This window comes from Marmota marmota, unplaced genomic scaffold (genome assembly GCF_001458135.2).
Source record: "Marmota marmota marmota unplaced genomic scaffold, marMar, whole genome shotgun sequence".
In the NCBI taxonomy this organism is placed as follows: Eukaryota; Metazoa; Chordata; class Mammalia; order Rodentia; family Sciuridae; genus Marmota; species Marmota marmota.
Genome location: NW_026000082.1, coordinates 16,921,588 through 16,942,965, shown reverse-complemented (window position 1 = coordinate 16,942,965; position 21,378 = coordinate 16,921,588). Strand labels below are relative to the sequence as shown.

Below are 21,378 nucleotides of genomic sequence, written 5' to 3'. Positions count from 1 at the left end.
AGTTTTAATCTGGAATGTGCCTCAAAGACCCATGTGATAAAGCCTTGGGACTCAAAGTTTGGTGCTGTTGGAAGGTGGTGTAAACCTTTAAGAAGTGGGACCCAACAGGAGGATTTAGGTACTTGGGAACATGCCCTTGGCCAACCTCTTACTTTGTTTCCTAGCTTCAATAATTGGAACAGCTTGCTCCACCACGTGCTCCCACCATGATTGTACTACCTCACCACAGGCCCCAAAGCAATAAACCAACCAACCATGGATTGAAATTCCCAAAACACCAAGCCAAATAAACCTTTTCTCTTTTTAAGTTGATTATCTCAGGTGTTTTACAAAAGTGATATGAAGCTGACTAACACTGAGATATAAGGGATACAGAGAACCAGTTTGACATAGATAAACTGAAATCCCAGAAGAAGAAAGAGATAATTTGCGGAAGCCAAGATAAAACAAGCTATAGATTTAAGAAACATGATAAATGCTAGATAGATAACATAGAAAAATCACATTGAAGTGTGTAATATAACACAGCTCAAAATAAAAGACAAAAGTTCTTGAAAATAGCTAGAATAGGAAGATATTAGTAGCAGTGGGGTTGGCACTTTTAGTTTGATAGCAAACTAGAAGACACATAAATGTTCATCAAAGGATATACATAAGAATGTTTATACTAGCACTATTAGTATTAGGCCCAAATTAAATTTCAGACTATAATAATTAAGTTACACTTTTGAAATTATATAAATCAGGAATAAGTAAACTCTTTTGGCAACGAATCAGAGAGTAAATACATTTTGATTTTTCAGGCTATAAGATCTCTGTCACAATTCTCATCTCTGCTATTATAGTAAGAGAGAACACATGAACAAATGAGCATATACGTGTTCCAATAAAAACTGTGTGTGTGTGTATATATATAAGAATTTTCCTATAGGGCATGGTTTGCTAATTACAGCTACACAGCAATAAAAATGAAACACATGCATGTTACAAGTACAATGATGAGCCAAAGAAACCAGAGACAAAATGAGATTTTGAACATTCAAAACCACTCAAAATTGATCTATATGTTATATATTAGAATGGCAAGGAGTCTAGAAATTTAAAAAAGGCCCCAGAAACATTTTGGGAGTGCTGGTAATGTCAATCTCTGACCTTGATGTTGTTCATATGGGTTCATTTTTGAAAATCAATTTTGCTACACACTTGAAGATTAAAGTACACAATGTAAAATTTTAAAAAAATATAAAATTACCTAGGATTATCAGTGCCAAAGACTTATGAAAAATGTCTACAACAAAAAGAAATGACAAGATAGTTAGTCCCTGAATTACCAAATCAGAGGCGAAGGGGGTCAAGTCACCAGTAGTAACCAAAGACGATTGGCCTCTCCATTGGTGAAGAACTCAGAGGAAAACAATATGGAATCTCCTGAACCTGATCACTTAAAAAAATAACAAAATAGAGTCTCACTCAAAAGCTCTGTGGGTCAAATTAAGTACAGCCAGTGAAATTGGGAGAGATTTTTGCACTTCTATAGTAATGAGTACAAAATTCTGAAGGAGCTATAGTTACCCAAAACCCATTAACTTTCAAAACATGTCAATGTTGCCTTTCAAATTACAACTTTATACTGAGTAAAAACCACCTAGCAACGAAATCCAAATTAAACAGGAAAATAAAGAAAAATGTTATAGAAAGCAGGAGAGAGAGATAAAGTCATGAGATCTCAGACTCTAAGCTGCATACCTTAGGACAATTGATAAAAACACCAAAAACACTCTCAACCTACAAATTCAGAAAAGTTAATTAAAATATATCTTCTTTCTAAAATTTTAGGAAAACATAACTTCACAAAGAAAGATCATCACAGAGGGGTTAAATTCTATGAAAAATTATAAGAGGAAAGAAAAAAAAGAACAAAGAAAGAGCAAAACAGTCTTCAATGAAAGTGTGCCAGACTTGAAGTTTTTACAAAAATAGAATGAAAAATGTACTACGGTATGCCCTCATGACATGGCAGTAGACTCCTCCAAGACTGAAGTCTTATATTCTATCATTTCTGCAATAGCCTACTGGTTATGAAATAAACCCCATTCATGCATGGTAAAAGGAAAATACCTGGTGAGAATGCCAATAGGTAACAATCAATGGAGGGCATGCAAGAAGCATATTATGTTGTAATAGTAAAATGAAAAAGCTGAAAATCCTTAAAATTTAAAAATAAACTGCTAAATTTCAGAAAAAATAGAAATTAAAGAAAAAGAATATCAGTTACCAACACACAGAAATGATTAACATTGGGTGAGATGGAAATGCTTACTAATCTGATTTATCAGTATACATCATGTACATGTATCAAATTATAACACTAAATCAAATTATCATATTGTATACCATAAATACATACAAATGTTATGTCTCAATACAAAAAATAAACTTAAATTTAACCATTTAAAGATGATAAATCACTATTTAAGGAAAAATAATTTAAGAATGGAAAATTAAACTAGAAGAAATGTAAAATGTGAATGCAAAAAAATCACAGCAGATGAGAAAAATGACAAGGAGGAAAATGTTTTAATATTAGGAGAAATGAGGATATGAAAAAAATTAGAAAGAGAAATACATATCATACAAATAGAATCCAATATATATATTTTTTTCCTGAAAAAGAAATCAAAGTCCAGGGGAGAAGAAAAAACTCTCAAAACTGTGTTTCAAGAAAATATTCACAAAATATTAAAACTATGTAATGAGGGAAAAACTATCAGTACAGAATAATCACACCTTGATATATTCCAACATAACTACTGAACTTTTTAAAGGTAAAGAAAAATATACAAAAACACATTTGAATTTCGAGTGTAAAAAGACCAAGTAACTGTATAAGAAGAAAAAAATGGGTTTTCAGCAAATTGGATAGAAACACTCTGTACAGAGACAATCAAGTAACATTTAAAATAAACAAAATGCAAGCAGTTTTATATTCAGCCAAAGTAAAGGTATGAAGGCTAAGATGTCACTATCAAGGACAGGTCCCATGAACCTTTCCTTAGGAACTTTAATTAGAGAAAGCGCTTCAGACAACTGAAATGACTGGAGAAGACATTGACATAAAAATAAATAAAAATATGAAATGTTTTTATACAGAACTCTAAGTAAGGATTATAAAGGAAAGAATATGGTATGTGGCATAAATGGCACATGCTCTGATTGTAGATAAATAAAGTTATAACAACAGAGGAAGAGAAAATGTGAAATGCTATGTCCAATTATGTGTTTTCAAAATTTTGTCTTTGTAATACTATTTTGTTCTGAAAAAATTTTATTGACAAAGCAAATGAGGTTATATTGTAATATTAATCATCTCTGATGTCATTGAAAATCAGGTGAGGAAATGTACAAGATGACCCTAGAATTGTTAAACCCCAGTAGGACTATATCCAAAGACGTTGGAGTCAACATGAAGAGTTTCACTGACCAAAGTTTAGCTTATTTAAATGCACAAATAAGGACAAGAGCCGAAATACAACAAAACACAACAAGTATGCTGGAATCTATAAATTCACAATAACCTAAAAATAAGAAAACAAATTGGTCACCTTTGGAAGATTGTTAGAGAACAAAATATTGTTCTTTTTGTTGTTGTTGTTCTTTCATGGAAAAATAAAGAAATAGATTTTTGTTGTTTTTTCAAATATGAACAGTGCAAAATAGAAGGAATAAGGAATATAAAACAGGTAGTATATTAAATAGAAAATAGTAGATTTCTACCCATATATCAGCAAGTACATTAATATGAACAGACTAAATACTTCAACTGAAACAACTCTGATATTGTATAAGAGAGTCAATATATGTTATTGAAGTTTCCTTTATTAACAGAAAGGTTAAAAGTACAAAGATGAAAGAAGATATTCCTTGAAAAATACTAACCAACTAGAGGAGTTGTAGCTATAATAATATGCAATAAAGTCGAATTTTAAAAATACTAGAAATAAAGATATCAATGATAACAATTTGCAGTTATGTTTCCCTTTAGTTCCACTTAACAACTGAGCCAAATCCCCAGCTCTTTTTATTTTTTTATTTTGACACAGGATCTTGCTAAATTGCTTATGGATTCACTAAGTTGCTGAGGCTGGCTTTGAACTTGCAATCCTCCTGCCCTAGCTTCCCAATCTGCTGGAATTATAGGCATGCAACACTGCACCTGGCAAACAGGCAGATCTTAATAGAATATTTTTTTTAGAATGATCCCTTTTTCTTGGGGGCAAGCAGACAAAAACAAATCAGTAAAGATACAGAAAAACTGAACTACATTAACAAAACTGACTTAAATGCCACATACCTATACTGTACAACATTACAATGTTGTGAAGTACATGTGAAGCCAAAAATAAACTCACACAAGGTCATAAATGAAGTGTCAACAAATTTCAGAAGACAGAAAAGTTAAAGTATATTTCAAACTGCAGTATAATGAAGCAAAAAACAAGTAAAAGAAAAAAAATAAATCATCCTTCCCCTAAAGAAGTTTGAAAATCTTGCAGAATATTTTTAAGTAACTCAAAGGTAAAATTAAAACTTAAGGAATGAGAATATTTTAAACCAAAGGGTACCAAAAATGAGATTAAAACTTATATTATAGAGCTATGGGGTGGGGTTGTGACTAAGTGGTAAAGCACTTGCCTAGCATGTGTAAGGCACTGGGTTTGATTCTCATCACTGCAGATAAATAAATAAAATAAAGGTCCATTGACAATTTAAAAATATTTAAAAAAAACTTATAGGATAGAGCTAATAGACTCCTTAAAAGGAAATATATATTTGTAAATGCATGTATATATTAGGAAAATGCCTAAAAATTAATGCTATAAATAGTACCAAAAGTTTGCAAAAGGAAAAACAACAAATTAATTCCAAAGAAGAATATTATAAAGAGCAGAAATTAATAACATAAAAATATATACAACACAGCTAATAAAACCTATAGAGTTTTCTGAGAAACAATGGTAAAATTTCATAAATCCCAGGTGAGACTGACAGTTATAAAAGTATTTCCATTTTACTATCACTATTAGATTAAGTGATTTTTAAAGAATAAGTAATATTTACTAAACACTTTCTATTTTGCTATCATTCTCCACTTTATATATAATTTAAATCTATAAAACAGTTATAAGAAACTTAACAAAGAAACTAGCAAATAACTTGGGCAAAAGACTGGCTTCAAAGCCTACATAGAAGAGCACTCAGTCCACTGCCAGGGATATGATATCAATTCAGTACACTTCAGCTAAAACTTTTTAGTCAACATTAAGATAGTAAAACCTAACTGTGCTATTCCCTGGCAAATCACATAACCTTTCTGATTTATTCTTTCATCATATTGTTTGGATAATCTTATAACAAATTCTTACTCTTCCCAGAGGCCAACTGGCCACTTAATGTTACCAAATTAATTTCCTTAATGAAAAATCTAATGATGTACTTTAAACATCTCAGTAGCTCTGTATTTTCTAAAGAAGCTGCCAATTAGCAGCTAGTCTATTAGCTTTGTTGGGTCCACAGAATGTTTCATGTTTTTAATTTGAATTAGTTGACAATAAATTTATACTTGTAAAAATAATTGGAAGATCTGGCAGTGCTGTAGCTGATATTCTACAAAGCAACAATTAACTAGAGCTGGGAGGTTATATCCCTTACTGGCCTAACCCCTTGAGTGCTTCTGACATCACACAGCTCCTGGCTTCCACAAAAAGTCTAAACTTTTCACCTTGACCTCACATGATCTGGCTCAACAAGAACGTTTTGCTTTAACTGGATGTTCCTCAGCTTCCAAATGTGTTTTATTTGAAGAAAGATGCATTTCTAGACAGGGTAGATTGATTGTACTAAGCCATATGTATTCTCCTAATACTGCTATAAGGCTCAAGAGCCTGGGAATTAGAAGTAATAGTGAAATGAACTTCGTTGAAGTGATCCTGTTTTAGATGATTTAAATTTTATTTGAAGAATGTGTAAAAAAAAAATATTGGATGTTTACTCTTTTCCTTTAGTCATTGGGTTATATTTTAAGCAGAATCTTCCATTATTTTGCTCAAGATGGGATCTCTTAATTTTTTAATAATTAACAAACATCTGATATATTGTTTTATTCATCTATTAAATATTTAATGATTCATAAATTTATTCATAAATAAATCACTTAGAGGCTGATATTTAAATAAATTCTTCATGAAGTAACAAAGAATCATATCTGAGGTGTACAAAGAGAGGGTATACCTTTGTCTATGGGTATTCAAGTAGGACCAACATGGATTTCAGTCTGACCTGTCTCCAAGGAAAATGTGTAATTAGGGCTTACTTTTATGTCTGTTCCTGAACAAATATGGTTCTGTGAATGTTATGTTTATATATTTTATATGTTTATGGTTGGATATATGTTTTATGTTTATGTTTAGGAAAATGCCTACAAATTAATGCTACCAAAAGTTTGCAAAAGGAAAAAAAAAAACAAGGGTTATATGCATCTGGGTGTTCTCTGTGTTTATCTCTGTGGAAGTCAGTGAAAGTCAAAGAGTGTAACCTAGATTCAAATGCTGGCTACAATTATTTAATTTATATAATTATTTCATGTGTATAATTATTGAATTTATACAAGTCACTTAACTTTTCTTGGCCTTAGTTTCTTCATCTTAAAATAATATTTTATTCTTAATAGCACTCTTATAGTTTAGATTTGAGATACCCCTCAAAAGCTTATGTGTGAGACAATGCAAGAAAGTTTAGAGATGAAATCACTGAGCTATATGAGCCTTAACATAATCAAGTTCATTAATCCACTGATGTGGATTATTAACAGGGAGGTAACTGTAGGCAGGTAGGGAGTGGCTGGAAGAAGTAAGTCACTAAGGGATTGCTTTAGGGATTTATACTTTGTCCCTGGTGAAAAGAGTTCGTAGGCTTCCTTATTGCCATGATCTGCGCTGCTTTCTTCTGCCATACCCTTCCCCCATGATGCCTGCCTTACCTTAGGTTAAAAGCTATGGAGTTACCATCTATGGATTGAGACCTCTGAAATTGAGGGCCAAAATAAACTTTTCTGTCTCAATATCATTTTTGTCAAGTCTTTTGGTCGCAGAGACAAAAAGCTGACTAAAACAAGCACCCTTAAGATTATTGAAAGGAAAAAGTGCGATAATACATGCACAGAACCTGGCTTATAGCAAACATTATTAATAGTTATTACCTGTTAATAAATTTTAGTTTTTCTCTAGAAGAAGAATGACAATTCCTGTTTATGCCTCTTATTATACTAAATTATACTATAGCACACTGTTTTCTCTCTTTTTTTTTACTGTTTCATATTAACTTATCCATTTATTAAATAATCATTGGATTATATAAATTCCTATGAATAGAAAATTGATATCTTAAAAATATTCCCAGTCTGTGAACAGTGAAAAGTACAGATGTATGGATTTGGTATAAAAATTCTCAAAAAAATTCTATATGAGAGCTGGGGATATGGCTCAGTTGGTAGAGTGCTTGCCTTGCACGCACAAGGCCCCGTGTTCAATCCCCAGCACCACAAACAAACAAACAAACAAATACTATGAGTGAACACAGGAAGAAAGTAAATCTTAGATCCAACTTTAAGAGTTTGTGCTCAGATTGCTCTTAGAAGATATTCAGATTAGTGCCTAGTGTAAGCTAGCATGAGCAAACCTATGTTGTCCATTCAAGAAAGTCAAGCCAGAGGTAAAAATAAAGTTAATTTTAAAAAGTGGTGTGACATCTTTCACCTCTGAGTAGGAAGAAGTAATTTGCTCAGATGTGTAATTTTTCTCTTATTTAAAGGAGTTAGAAAGCTACTTCTATTAATAGTGCCAAGATTCCTGAGAAGAGATAACCTCAAAGGTGAACTAACTGAAGCTGGCTTTTTCCCTGGGGCATTTTGGACTTTGAGCCCAGAACAAATATCAAGAATGTATGCTTTATTCAATCACTGTCCACTGCTGGAGAACAAAGGAACCAGTAGGGTCTTACTAGTCTACAATGCTAGCCAGACAAAATTAAGTATTTGAGAACTCAAACTCCAGTGAGAGTGATGGCTGAAAAATTGAGCTGACTGTTCCCTCAAAACAATTGTAGGATGTCTGAAACTGCAAAGGAAGAGGACAAAGGCGAAGTGGAAGGCAGAAGGGAGTTTCATGCTGTCTTGCCTGAGAAGGTAAGAATTATACACAACACCTCAAAAGGAAATGGGCCTGAAATCATGCCAAGGCTTACTTAAAGGCCAAAAGCGTTCAAATTAAGAACAATTTATTTTATTTTGGGATACACATTTAGATTCACAGAAAAGTTGCAAAAGTAACCACATAGACCACATAGAAACTTCACCTTTCATTGAGGTTCTCTAAATGTTAACATCTGATATATAGTACATCCCATGAAACCAAGAAACTAAGATTGGCAAAATACTATTATATTAGCTGCCATTATTCGGATTTTATCAATCTTTCCAATAATGCACTTTTTCTCTGTTACAAGATCCAACATAGAATATCATGCTGCATTTAGTTACCATTCCTCCTTAATCTCATCATATCTGTGACAAATTTCTTAGTCCTTCCTTATTATTTATAATCTTGACACAGCTGTATATAGCAGTACTTGAAGAGCACTGCTCAGATATTTTATGGAAAGTCCTTCCTTGGTCTTGTCTGATGTTTTCTAACATTTAGACCAAGGTTGTGGCTTTGGGGGAACAATATTATGGAGAACAGTCTATCACATGACATGACATTCAAGATATACATAATTATCAAAATGAGTTATTAGTGGTGATGTTAACCTTCATTAAAAGAAATATTCTGTCATGTAAGAATGTTGAAACTAACAGGGAAAACAACAAAACAGCAAAAAAATGAACAAATTAATAAAAAGGAAAATGAATTATTTAAGTTTGATTAATTTAAATAAAGCTACAATAACTTACAAAACAACATTAGATTTTTATTCTTAGACAAAGGGGCAAAAATACAAACTTAGAATTCCAAGTTTCCAAACACTAGACAGTTATTTTTTCTTATCTCTATGTGATCCAATATATAAGATTTAAAAATATATGATTAAAATTACATAAAGTGCTACTTGCAAGATACACATTTATATATAATTATAAAAAAGTAGATGGAAAAATATATATAATTCAACACTAGCCACTATAGCTATCCTAATACCAGACAATTACTGTGAAACAAGGCATATTATTAAAGATAAAGAGGGACTTCATGGTTAGACAGTTCATAGTACAGTCTGAAATCTGTATCCAACCAATGAAATAGCTTCAAAATATATAAAATTAATAGAACTAGAAAGAAAAATAAACCTCTATTATGATAATTAAACCTTTCTTGAAATTGAATACCTAGCAATCACTGTATAGAAAAAAAATTCAAATAAATGTAAAAGAAAACAAAAAGACTCTTATAAGAAAAAAAAAAAAAACAGAGGAAAAAGTCTGGAAATTACAAAAATGCTAACCAAAAGGGAAAATAATGAATTATATTCAATAGCATTAAGAACTGCCTTTCATTAAAGGGTATCATTGAGAGAAAAATTGTAAAACACAAGCACTTATGTCAAGAATCTATATTGAAATCTTAACTAAAAATTAAAGGTTGATAATCCATTAGAAAAATGGGCAGACAACATTAAAGGCATTCACAATAAAGGACATTCAAATCTCTAATAAAAATATTCACTTGATATCAGGAAACAGCAAATTAAATCACTATGTGATAAACTACTTTTCACTTATCTAAAGACCAAAATACACATACACATACACACACACACACAATCAATCAAGTTGCAATGAAGACATTGAACAAGTTAGAACAGTTCCACTCTGGTAGTGGTAATGTCAACAGTTAGAATCATGTGCAAATTTCTTCAACAGTATCTACTAAAACTGAATATACACATATCCCTAACTTAGTACTCTCACAGATAGGTATATGCCCAAATAAAATATATGCAGTATCACTCAAGGAAATGTACAATCTTCTCATTGCAACTCCATAACAGTCCAAACCAGAAACGATCCAATATCCATCAACAGAGAAATTAATAAATAAAAAGCAGGATTTTCATACAATGAAGAACTCCTACTACAAACAAAACAAAACAAAGATATCTGAAATGTCTGAATGGCAAAAACAAAGTGAGCCAAGTCAGGAAAAAGGGGACTAAACACTGTAGAGTGTCACTTATATATAAGTTCAAAACAAGGAATGCTAATCTTGGTGTTAGAAGATAATGTTTTGTTAGAAGTCAGACAATGTTTACTCTTAGAGCAGCAGAGGCTGGCAGGAAACGGGCTTTTCCAGAACTGATAATGTTTTGTTTCTTGATATGGTAAATAGTTTACATGAGTTTCTTGATTTTATTACAGTTCATCAAGATATTACTAATGCTTTATGCATTTTCTATATGTATATTATGCTTTGAAAACAAATTGAATCTTAAAAAAAATTACATATAGATACTTAACATTGTAATAATTATAATTCACTAATAAAAATGGGAAAAATTTTTAAATGTATTAAACAATTGATCCCAGGGTTAAATCATAAGCTTCTGCCAAACATGAAACTGATGATGATTGTTTTTTAAATTGACAAATGAAATAAGATATAAAATACAAAAGAGCATGCTGTCATTATTTCCTGTCATGCATGTAAATGTGTTTATCTTATCACAGAAAATATTCTCATATTTATATTCTCTTAATAATAAAATGATAGACCTAACCATCTCTTTTTATTCCTTAAATATTTAATTAATATACAAATCAGTTGTGAAGTTTCTTCAAAATATAAACTTTCAAAACCCCTCTCTCATATTCTACCACTTAGAAACAAACCTATTTGTAACAAATGGAATTTCTTTATACCGTACCACAGAACAAGAACTTTCATGTTTTGAAGACTGTGAAATAATTATCATGAAGTTACTACTTTGTTTTTTTTTTGAGTGTAAAAGATTTATTCAAGTGAGAACAAAAGAGACAGAGCTCCTACAGGGCGAGAGGGTACCTAATAGGGATTGCCTACTATTTACGCTTTATATGATAATCATCACTAACACTGTTTATATTTCTGATGATCTATGTCAAAAATTTTGCATGACCCAGGTCAAGCAGAAAGCTAGATAAGTTGCTTATAGCAAGCTCATTAACTTCCCTCAAATGGAGTATGCTTTTCTTTATTTCCAGTGAATAAACACTGCAAGCATTAAGCATCTTAGGTAGTTTTCTTGTCCTGTTATAAAAAGCCTTGAAGAGAAAATTTTAGAAACTAACATATAAATGTCCTGGATGAGCCTGATGTGATTTCAAGACATTTTTTACCCGGTCATGGATCTCATCGCAGTTTGAAGGTGAACACCAATCAGAGTGGAATCTGTAAGCAAAAAAACAAAAGTAAATTGTAGACAAAGGGACAAAAATACAAACTTGGAATTCCAAGTTTCCAAACACTAGACACAGTTATTTTTTTCTTATCTCTATGTGATCCAATATATAAGATTTAAAAATATATGATTAAAATTACATATTTTCTTCCTTTGATCAAGGATGATGGGAAGACATAAAATCAGGTGCTAGTTCTCAGCTATGCTATTAAGTCTTCATAATATGTACAATAAATAAATAAATAGTCCTAGTAATTAAGTTTGATGTGCATTTGGGAGAAAATTCCTATATAACTAATATCTTAATGATTTCCAGATATAATTCTTTAAAGTTTTTTGTATTAGAATAACAATTCCATGTATAATGCCTTTAAAATTAGTTCTTATGCTCTAGTAATTTAATCATATTCTCTTAAACTATGCAGAACAAATTCTTTTCTTTTAAAAAAACCTTAATTTATGAAATGAAATAAAATATGTATAATAGATGAAAATTTTATTTAGAGTCCAATCATGTTCCTATTCTTTCAGAACACAGGAAACAGAAATAAAATGGTCCCTTCTCAACACAAGTGAGGTCACCTCTCTAGTCTTTGCTAATAGACAACTGTATTTTTTAAAAAGAATTTTTAAAATATTTAAATATAAGAAAAATATGACTTTTATTAGAGTTTATGAGTTGAAATTAAAGATGCCACTTAAGATGTAAAGCCTCCATTCCTCTTTATTTTGTTCTCAAATTCAAAACTAGAATCAGTATAATTAAGCTATTTTGTTTTACCCAAATAACAACTAAAATTTCTGGATCCTTCTAATTATAAAGCACTTATATGAAGTGTTTTTGGCAATTCCTTGATAAATAGGTAAATAAAATGCTAATAAGTTGCTTAACTCTGCCTTTTTTCTTCCCATTATGTTCTTAAAAATTATAACACTATACTGTCACACAAAGTACAACTATTAAGCAAGACAATCTGTTTACACATTACCTACTTTAAAGAACACAATCTAAGGATAATTAATTGTATCTAAAACTTGATCTATGACATATGTAAGAGCAAGTTTTACAGCACCTATGCAAATGCATGGACAGAATAGTTATTTGCAGTGTGTGTAGTACATCTTGGAAATCTAAGATGCAACTATGCAACTCCAAGTGAAGCTCTCCAATGAGAGTTGAAATTATTTTTTTTTTATTGGTTGTTCAAAACATTACAAAGCTCTTGACATATTGAAATTAAAGATGCCACTTAAGATGTAAAGCCTCCATTCCTCTTTATTTTGTTCTCAAATTCAAAACTAGAATCAGTATAATTAAGCTATTTTGTTTTATCCAAATAACAACTAAAATTCCATTAGAGGATCCACTAGTCTGTGCTATGGTATAAGGAATACTTGCCTATTGATCTTTAACTTAATTTACAAAAATCATAACGTTAAGCTGATTCAAGCTAGTAGAATATGCTAATGTTTAAATTTAATTTTAGTAATAGTTGTGAATTCAAATATAAAATTTAAAGTGATAATATTAATATTTACACTTTGATAAGAAGTGCTTATGAAATACAATCAAAATTGAAACCATTTTATGGTTGGCTAACTTTATTTTTTGAGGTATTTCTTAAGTGGGTTCAAAGCAAAATTAACCTTCACTATAATAAAAGTTTCCATTTACTTAAAGCCATGGATAAAGTTTTCTAGAAATCTGTTTATTCATATACATGATTAAGGAGTTAGCATTTTCCTGCAATCTTAAAGGAAGTTTATTTACTGCAGTGAATGTTTATGCACATAAACTCCTACAGCTGTATGTTCTATCATACAGCTTCCAGGAAAACTTCCAATTTTGCCTGAGACATAAATCTACATTTACATCAGTTTAAATTGTTTATTGATTTCAATGGATTATATAAACATCCTGCAAATATATTGTTTAGTGACCTAGAAAAAAACAGACTTTCAAAGAATGTCTTATATTTGAAGATGTGGTACTATGTGCTGAAAAGAATAAAATGTTTCTGTTCCTAGTAATATGTCTTCATGATATATCATGGACTAAATCTAGGGTTTTTGTTTTGTTTTGTTTGTTTTGTTTCGAAAATGTACTTGGAATAGAGGTGTTCTAACTTGGTGAAACTAAAAAAATGTTTATCTATCAAAAGCATGCCTTGGAGAGTACAACAAAATATTAATTTAGGTAAACTGAAAGCTAACTATTTTAAAATTCTTTTTCTTTCTTTTTTTCTTTTGTGCCAGGTATTGAACCTGGGGAGCTCAGCTACTAAGCCACACCCCCAGTCCTTTTATTTTATATTTAATTTAGAGATAGGGTCTCATTAAATTGCGGAGGCTGGCTTTGAACTCAACTACTAACTAAGTTATCCCCTGCACTGAAATATAAATAAAGGAACAGCTGATTTCAGCTACCCTCAGTGGAAAAATATCTAAGTTATGGTATTTGCTAGTAAATTTATGGAACTGAAGAACAGTATTCCAAGTGAAATGAATCAAAGTCAAAAGTTAAATTTTTTCTCTCATGTGAAAGCAATGAAGCAAATATATTCCATGCATGTATGATTACATCAAAATGCATCCCACTGTTGTTTATAACATAAAAAAGTTAAAAAATTAACATAGTCTCAGAGGAATTTAAAAGATGGAATAAAATTATATACATGGATGATATAACAGAACTAAAATTGGTACCATACTACAGAGATTTATAATTGGAGAATTCAATAAATTATGTTCAGGGGTAGAAAAACAATATTGATAAAAACATATCCAAGGAGATACATGTAAAAAATTATTGAAAACCTACAGATATGATACAGATCTAATTAAATAAAATCAAAAAGCATATAATTAATAAATTAGGTAAAAAGAAAGCTGTACCCACTGTTTGTATGTGCACCTGGGTAGATATGAAAATCAAAAAATGTCCCCTGATATTGACATGCAAGTTCCCAGACTTCAGCAGAAAAACCTGTTTAAAAATTTCTCTTGAACTCTGCAGTATAGCTCTGCAGTATAATTTAAGGTCTGGCATTATGAGCTTCCTGAATCACTTTTCTCACCAAGGATTGCTGTGGCTATTCTGGGCCTCTCATTTTTCCAAATGAATGCATCACTGTTTTTTTTTTCTATTCCTATGAAGAATATCATTGCAATTTTAACAGGAATGCATTAAGTCTATATAGTGCTTTTGGTAGTATGGTCATTTTGACAATATTAATTCTGCTTCTGATTTTAATTAGTTCCTGTCTTCTAGAGATTTTGGTATTGATTTGTTCTTCTTTTTCTAGGGCTTTGAGATGTTTACTTGTTGACTTTATGTTCTTTTAAGGAATGAGCTCCATGCAATGAACTTTCCTCTTAGTGCTGCCTTCATAATGTCCCAGAGATTTTGATATGTTTTATTGCTATTCTCATTTAACCCAAGTATTTTTTTTATTGCATCGCTGATTTCTTCTGCTAACCATGGGTCATTCAATAGCATACTATTTAGTCTCCCGGTTGTTAAAGTAGCTTCTATTTTTATCATTTATTTCTAATTTCATTCCATTATGATCTGATAGAATGCAAGGAATTACCTGGGTTGTTTTTGTTTTGCATTTGCTAAGAGTTACTTTTGACCCAAGATATGTTCTTTCTAAGAGAAAGATCCATGTGCTGCTGAAAAGAAAGTGTATCCAGTCACTGATGAATAAAATATTCTACCTATGTCTGTAAAGTCTACTTATTAATTGTATTTTTTTAGTTCTATAGCTTCTTTAGTTTTTGTTTTGAAGATCAATTAAGTGGTGAGAAGACAAGAAAGTCATCCATTATTATTATGCTGAGATGTATTTCATTCTTGAGATTGTAAAGAGTTTGTCTGATGTATGCAGATACTCCATTTTTTGAGGAATAAATATTTATGACTGTTATGTCTTGTTGATGTATATATTTCCCTTAAGAAGTATGAAATGGACTTCTGTCCCTTCTGATTAACTTTGACTTGAAGTCCACTATATCAGATTTTGAGGATGGAAACCCATCCTTGCTTATGAGATCCATGTGAATGATAAGGTAAAACTTAAGCCTGTGGATGTCTTTGCCTATGACTTGAGTCTCTAGGATCTTGGTTTTGAATCCAATCTGCCAGTCTATTTCTTTTGATTGATGAGTTTCAGTCATTTACATTCAATGTTATTATTATGAAATTATTTTAATCCCTGTCCTTTTGATTTATTTCTGGTTTTTAATTTGAAAAGTTTCTCCTTTGATTGACTATTCTTCTAGTGTAGTTTCTCCCTTTACTGGTCTTTGGTTTTATTTTTCATTTCTTCTTCATGAAATATTTTATTGAGTGTTTTGGAGGGCACACTTTCTAGTTCTGAATTAACATTTATCATGGAAGATTTTATTTCATTGTTGATTCTGAAGCTTAATTTTGTTGGGTTATAGTATTCTTGGTTAGCTTCTATTTTCTTTCAGAGCTTGGTATATATTTTTCCAAGGCCTCCTCGTTTGAGCCTCTGGGTTGAAAAATCATCTATGATCTGTATTGGTTTCCCTGTATATTTGACCTGGCATTTTCCTCTGGTAGCCTTTAAAATTCTATCCTTCTGTAGGTTAGGCATTTTTACAATAATGTGCCTTGGTTTGGGTCTGTTCTAAAATATTGTATATTTGGAGTCCTGTGTGCCTCTTGTATTTGATTTTCCGTTTTATTCTTTAAGTTTGGGAAATTTTCAGATATTAATTCATTGAAAAGAATGTTCATTCCCTTAGTTTGTATCTCTGGGCCTTCGTCTAAATTTGTTCTTTTCATGTAATCCCAATATTACCTGGAAGTTCTGATTCATGGTCTCTTAACATCTTTTCTCCATGGTCAAATATATTTTCAAGATTGTATATTTTTGTCTTCATTGCCAGAAACTTTATCTTCCAAGTTCTAGTCTGCTGGTGATGCTTTCCAATGAATTTTTAATCAATTTATTGATTCCTTCATTTTGAGGATTTCTACTTGTTTTTTTTATTCCCCCCAGGATCTTTATCTCTTTAGAGAAGTGATCTTTTGCTTCTTGTATTTTTTTCCCTTACATCATCTTTTAACTCTCAGACAAATTTAACTATGAACGTTCTATTCTAACTTCTTCTCTGACAATTCTTCCACTGTGATGTCAATTGATTGTGTTATTGGAGTATTTTAGTTTGTTTGGGGCGATTTAGTCCCTTGGTTTTTCATGTTGTTTGTGTATCTATTCATCTAACAATTGGTTTTGAGGCAGTATAGTTTCTACACTATAGATTTATAGTGTCCCTGAACATTTCCAGTACCTCACAATTTAGAGGTAGACAGATGGCAGCAACAACCAATGCAAACAATTTACAGCATTAAACCAAATAGATCTTGCTATGAAATCTACAATGTTGATTGTTACAATAATCAGAAATGATATATCAGTTATTTCCCACCATAAAAACAATAGAGATTGGCTGAAAAAGAGTTAAGGGAAACCTATAAGTGAGAGGAAAAAAAAAGTCCAAAAATTTTCAAAAAGCAAAGATTATAAGAATAAAATCAATATATCAAACCTCTTAGACCTCAAAATATTTATGAAAACTAACACCCTTCAAAAAAATGCTAGAAATAAGAAAAAATAAACAGATACGATATATATATATATATATATATATATATATATATATATATATATATATTTTTTTTTTTTTTTTCAGTTAAAGAGAGAGTTTATTAAGAGGAAAGAAGAAGAAGATATGGTGGTAGGAAAGGGTTTATAGATTTCAAGAGGTGAATAGGGCAAATGCAAAGGCGACATAAGATGTTTTTGAAGGGGAAGAAAAATAGAAGTAAAAGAATTAAAGCAGAGTGTAAGAGAGAACAATAGAGTTTAGCTGTTAGCAAGAAAAAGAGAGAGAAAGGGAAACAGAGTTGTGAAACAGAAAATTAATCCAAAATATACTAATCAAAAACCTTGACCCTCAAAAAACAGAGCATAAAAATAGCTACCTACAAGAAATGCTAAATATGAAAAAGCAGAAACAAATATGCATGAGTACAAGTGTATAAATATCCATCATGTACCAATCAGTACACATTCAAAAACAAAATAACAGAATAGTCAATGAGAGTACATGCACATGGTGCCAAACTGCCTTTCCTTGTCAGCTTCCCTTCTTCAGCAGGATGGTGTGAGGAGCTGTGGAAAATGATTTTGGTTTCACTTCCTGGGTACAGTGACTGCTGGGTTCTCTGAGATAAGCTTCTGCAAGTGAAGCTGGGGAGGGTGTTGGGGGGGCAGGAATTTGGTCTGGTATTGCCCCACGTGTTTTACTGTGTTGGGAGTTTTCAGGCCTTAATCAATTGACACACTTCTAAGGACTGTCTGGCACTATTCTCCCCAGGGCTCCACTGTGGGAAAGGGCAGTCTGTCCTTCACTATTTATATTACCTGGGGATACTGGCCTTTTTTGGCTCTCAAGGACAATTTCCAAGCACTGAACTCAGTCACTCCACCTCTTCAGATTCTCCCTGCCACTGGTCCTGCAGTTGCTGGGTTCAAAGGAGTAGGGGAGGGCAGGCTTTCTCTGGCCTCCACCTGTATTTCTCCCATGCAAAATGGTTTCTGTGCCAGAAATGCTCTGTGCCAGATATTCTCCTGATTTGCTAGACTGTGTTTAGATCTCATGGTGGCGTCAACCAGATTCATTTATTGGTCTCAGCCCTGAACTCACAGATTATAAGTTCGAAGTCTCAATTGGCGATGCAGAAGGTACCAAAATGTCTCCAGCTTGGGCTCCATGCACAGCAGGCAGACCCGAGTGCCTTTCATGCACCAGTTTAATAAGCTCAATAGCCACTGGGTCGGCCCAGAGCAGGTTGCCCCTCCCACCACGGGTCTCCCAACGCCAAGATTTTCCAGCAGTTTTCAGTCTTTTCTGACATTATGTATTAATTTTCTCTGCTCCTACCAGGAGCTTAGCTCTAATTCTCTTCCTTACTCTTGTCTAATGTACCAAAAATTTCCCAGAGTTTGAGGCTTTCTGTCCAGTATTGAATATCAGTGGAGTGCTTTATTCATTTACCTCCCGGAGGAGGAATTGTTTGCTGTTTGAGTTCTGAGTCACGGAGTTGTGAGAAAAGCCACTTTCTGTTAACTTGCCGTCTTGTCTTCTCTCTCTTTTTTTAATGTAAATTTTTATATTTATATATGACAGCAAAACGCATTACAATTCTTATTATATACATAGAGCACAAATTGAAAAAGCAATCATGAAATTCATCTGAAAAAATAAGAGACCCAGAATAGCTAAAGCAATCCTTAGCAGGAAAAGTGAAGCAGGTGGCGTCACTATACTATAGAGCAATAGTAACAAAAACAGCAAGGTATTAGCACCAAAACAGACTGGTAGACCTATGATACAGAATAGAGGACACCGAGACTAACCCACAAAATTACAATTATATTAGACAAAGGTGCCAAGAACATGCATTGGAGAAAAGAGAGTCTCTTCAACAAATGATTCTTGGAAAACTGGAAATCCATATGCAACAAAATGAGATTAAACCCCTATCTCTCACCATGCACAAAACTAAACTCAAAATGGATCAAGGAATTAGGAATACAACCAGAGACCCTGTGTTTAATAGAAGAAAAAGTAGGCCCTAATCTCCATCATGTGGGATTAGGCCCCAACTTTCCTCTCTCTCTCTTGACTTCTAATGTGTGCGCGTGTGTGTGTGTGTGTGTGTGTGTATCTAAGCCAATAATTTACTATCTACTTAGACATGATTCTAATGGACAAGAAGCAACATTAATCAAAATTCTATCTAGAAGGCCAAAATGCCTCCTATATATTTTTGAATGCTTACAAATTCTATATATATTTTTTTCAAATGCTTAAAAGGCTTATAAGGAAACAGACAAATCTATCTGTTCACACAGGTGTTTTAATTTAGCAACCTAACTTATAGACTCTTGTTTGAGTCATCAGTTTTACGCTTAATGTTGGATATACTTTCTATAGTTAATTAAGCCTTTGTTAATTATGTCTGATGTCCCTAACGTGCTGTAGGAATTTAGTGGTTACTTCATCTTTTTTATACCATATAAGATAAACTGATTTTCAAGTTGCTAAAAACGTGTCTTAGGTTTTCAGATTTCTATGTTTTTAAATAAATACAGTTGCCTATTTTTAAAAAAATGACAAAAACAGTTTTCTAAGTTACTACTTATGACAGAAATAAGAACTTTCCTATTATGTAAGAAATGAAAGAAATACAAATAGAAAATGAAAAAATAAAATTATTTCTGTTTATAGATGATATGATCCCACACTTAGAATACTCCAAAGGTCCTTCTAAGTGTTCTTCTATAAGATTTGTAGGGCTGACAAATTCAGCAAAGTAGCAAGATACAAAGTAAACATATAAAAATCAATACCTGAATCTTCTGGGAAAGAAATCAGTAAAATAATTTCATTCAAAACAGGTTCAAGGCACTAAGTTTATGGCTCAGTGGTAGAGTGCTTGTCTCCCGTGTGTGAGGCACTGGGGTTCAATTCTCAGTACCACATATAAAAAAAAAATAAATGAATAAAATAAAGGTCTATCAACAACTAAAAATATATATTTTTAAAAAACAGATTCTAATAAAATAAAATACCTAGGAATAGCTGTGACCAAGGAAGAGAAAGATCTCTACAATGAAAATTATAGAAATCTGAATAAAGAAACTAGAGGATGGAACCCCCATCTCCCGCCCCCGACATGAATGGGCACAATTAAAACTGTTAAAATGGTCATACTACAAAAGTGATCTACAAATTCAATGCAATTCCTATCAAAATACCAACAATATATTTCAAAGACTCAGAATAGCTAAAACAATGTTGAGCCAAAAAAAAAATAATAATGCTGGAGGCATCATAATACATGATTTCAAATTATTCAATAGAGCCATGGCAAGAAAATTAGCATGATACTCACATGAAAACAGACATTCTATACCAATGAAACAGAATTGAAGATATAGAAACAAACCTATGCAGCTATAGTCATCTGGTTCTTGACAAAGGTATCAAAAACATACACTAAAAAAAGACAGCCTCTTTAACAATTGGTGCTAGGAAAATTGGCTATCCATATGTAGAAGGGTCAAACTAGATTCCTATCTCACCCTGTACAAAAGCCAACTCAAAATGGATCTAAGTATAAGATCAGGAAGTTTGCAACTATTAGAACAACAAATAGGGAAAACACTTCAACATATAGATACAGGCAAAGAATTTCTATGTAGGACCTATATAGCTAAGGAAATAAGAGCAAGAATCATAACTGGGATGATATCAAATTAAAAAGTTTAGGAGCTAGGGTTATGGCTCAGAAGTGGAGTGCTTGACTTGTGCATGTGAGGAACTGGGTTTGATCCTCAGCACCACATAAGAATAAATAAATAAAATAAAAATTGGGAAGAAAGAAGTAAAAGTTTTTTAAAAAATTAAGAAGTTTATACATAGTAAAGGAAACAATAGCACTAAGAGACAACAGGTAAAATGGGAAAAAATCTCTGCCAGCTACTCTAGAGAATTAATATCCAAAATATATAATGATCTCAAAAACCTTGGCATTAAAAAAGCAAATAATCCAATCATTTTGCCCACAAATGGGCAAATGAATTGAACAGAACAGACACTTTTCAAAAGAAGAAATACAAATGTCCAATAACTATGTGGAAAAATGTTCAGCATCTTTACTTAACAGGTAAATATGAATCAAAACTATATTGAGATTTCATCTCAGTCCAGTTGGAATGGCAATCATCAAGAATACAAATAATGGGCTGGGGTTGTGGCTCAGTGGTAGAGCACTCGCCTCGCATG

General features: G+C 32.0%; 1 protein-coding gene across 1 annotated transcript in view; it reads right to left on the bottom strand.

Annotated features, from left to right (window-relative positions):
• Spata6 (spermatogenesis associated 6) overlaps positions 1-21,378 on the bottom strand; it is a 126,387-nt gene that overhangs the window by 27,853 nt on the left and 77,156 nt on the right. Inside the window, exon 9 of the mRNA XM_048816309.1 lies at positions 11,426-11,477. Coding sequence (XP_048672266.1) covers positions 11,426-11,477 — 52 coding nt within the window. The remainder of the gene's footprint in view (positions 1-11,425; positions 11,478-21,378) is intronic.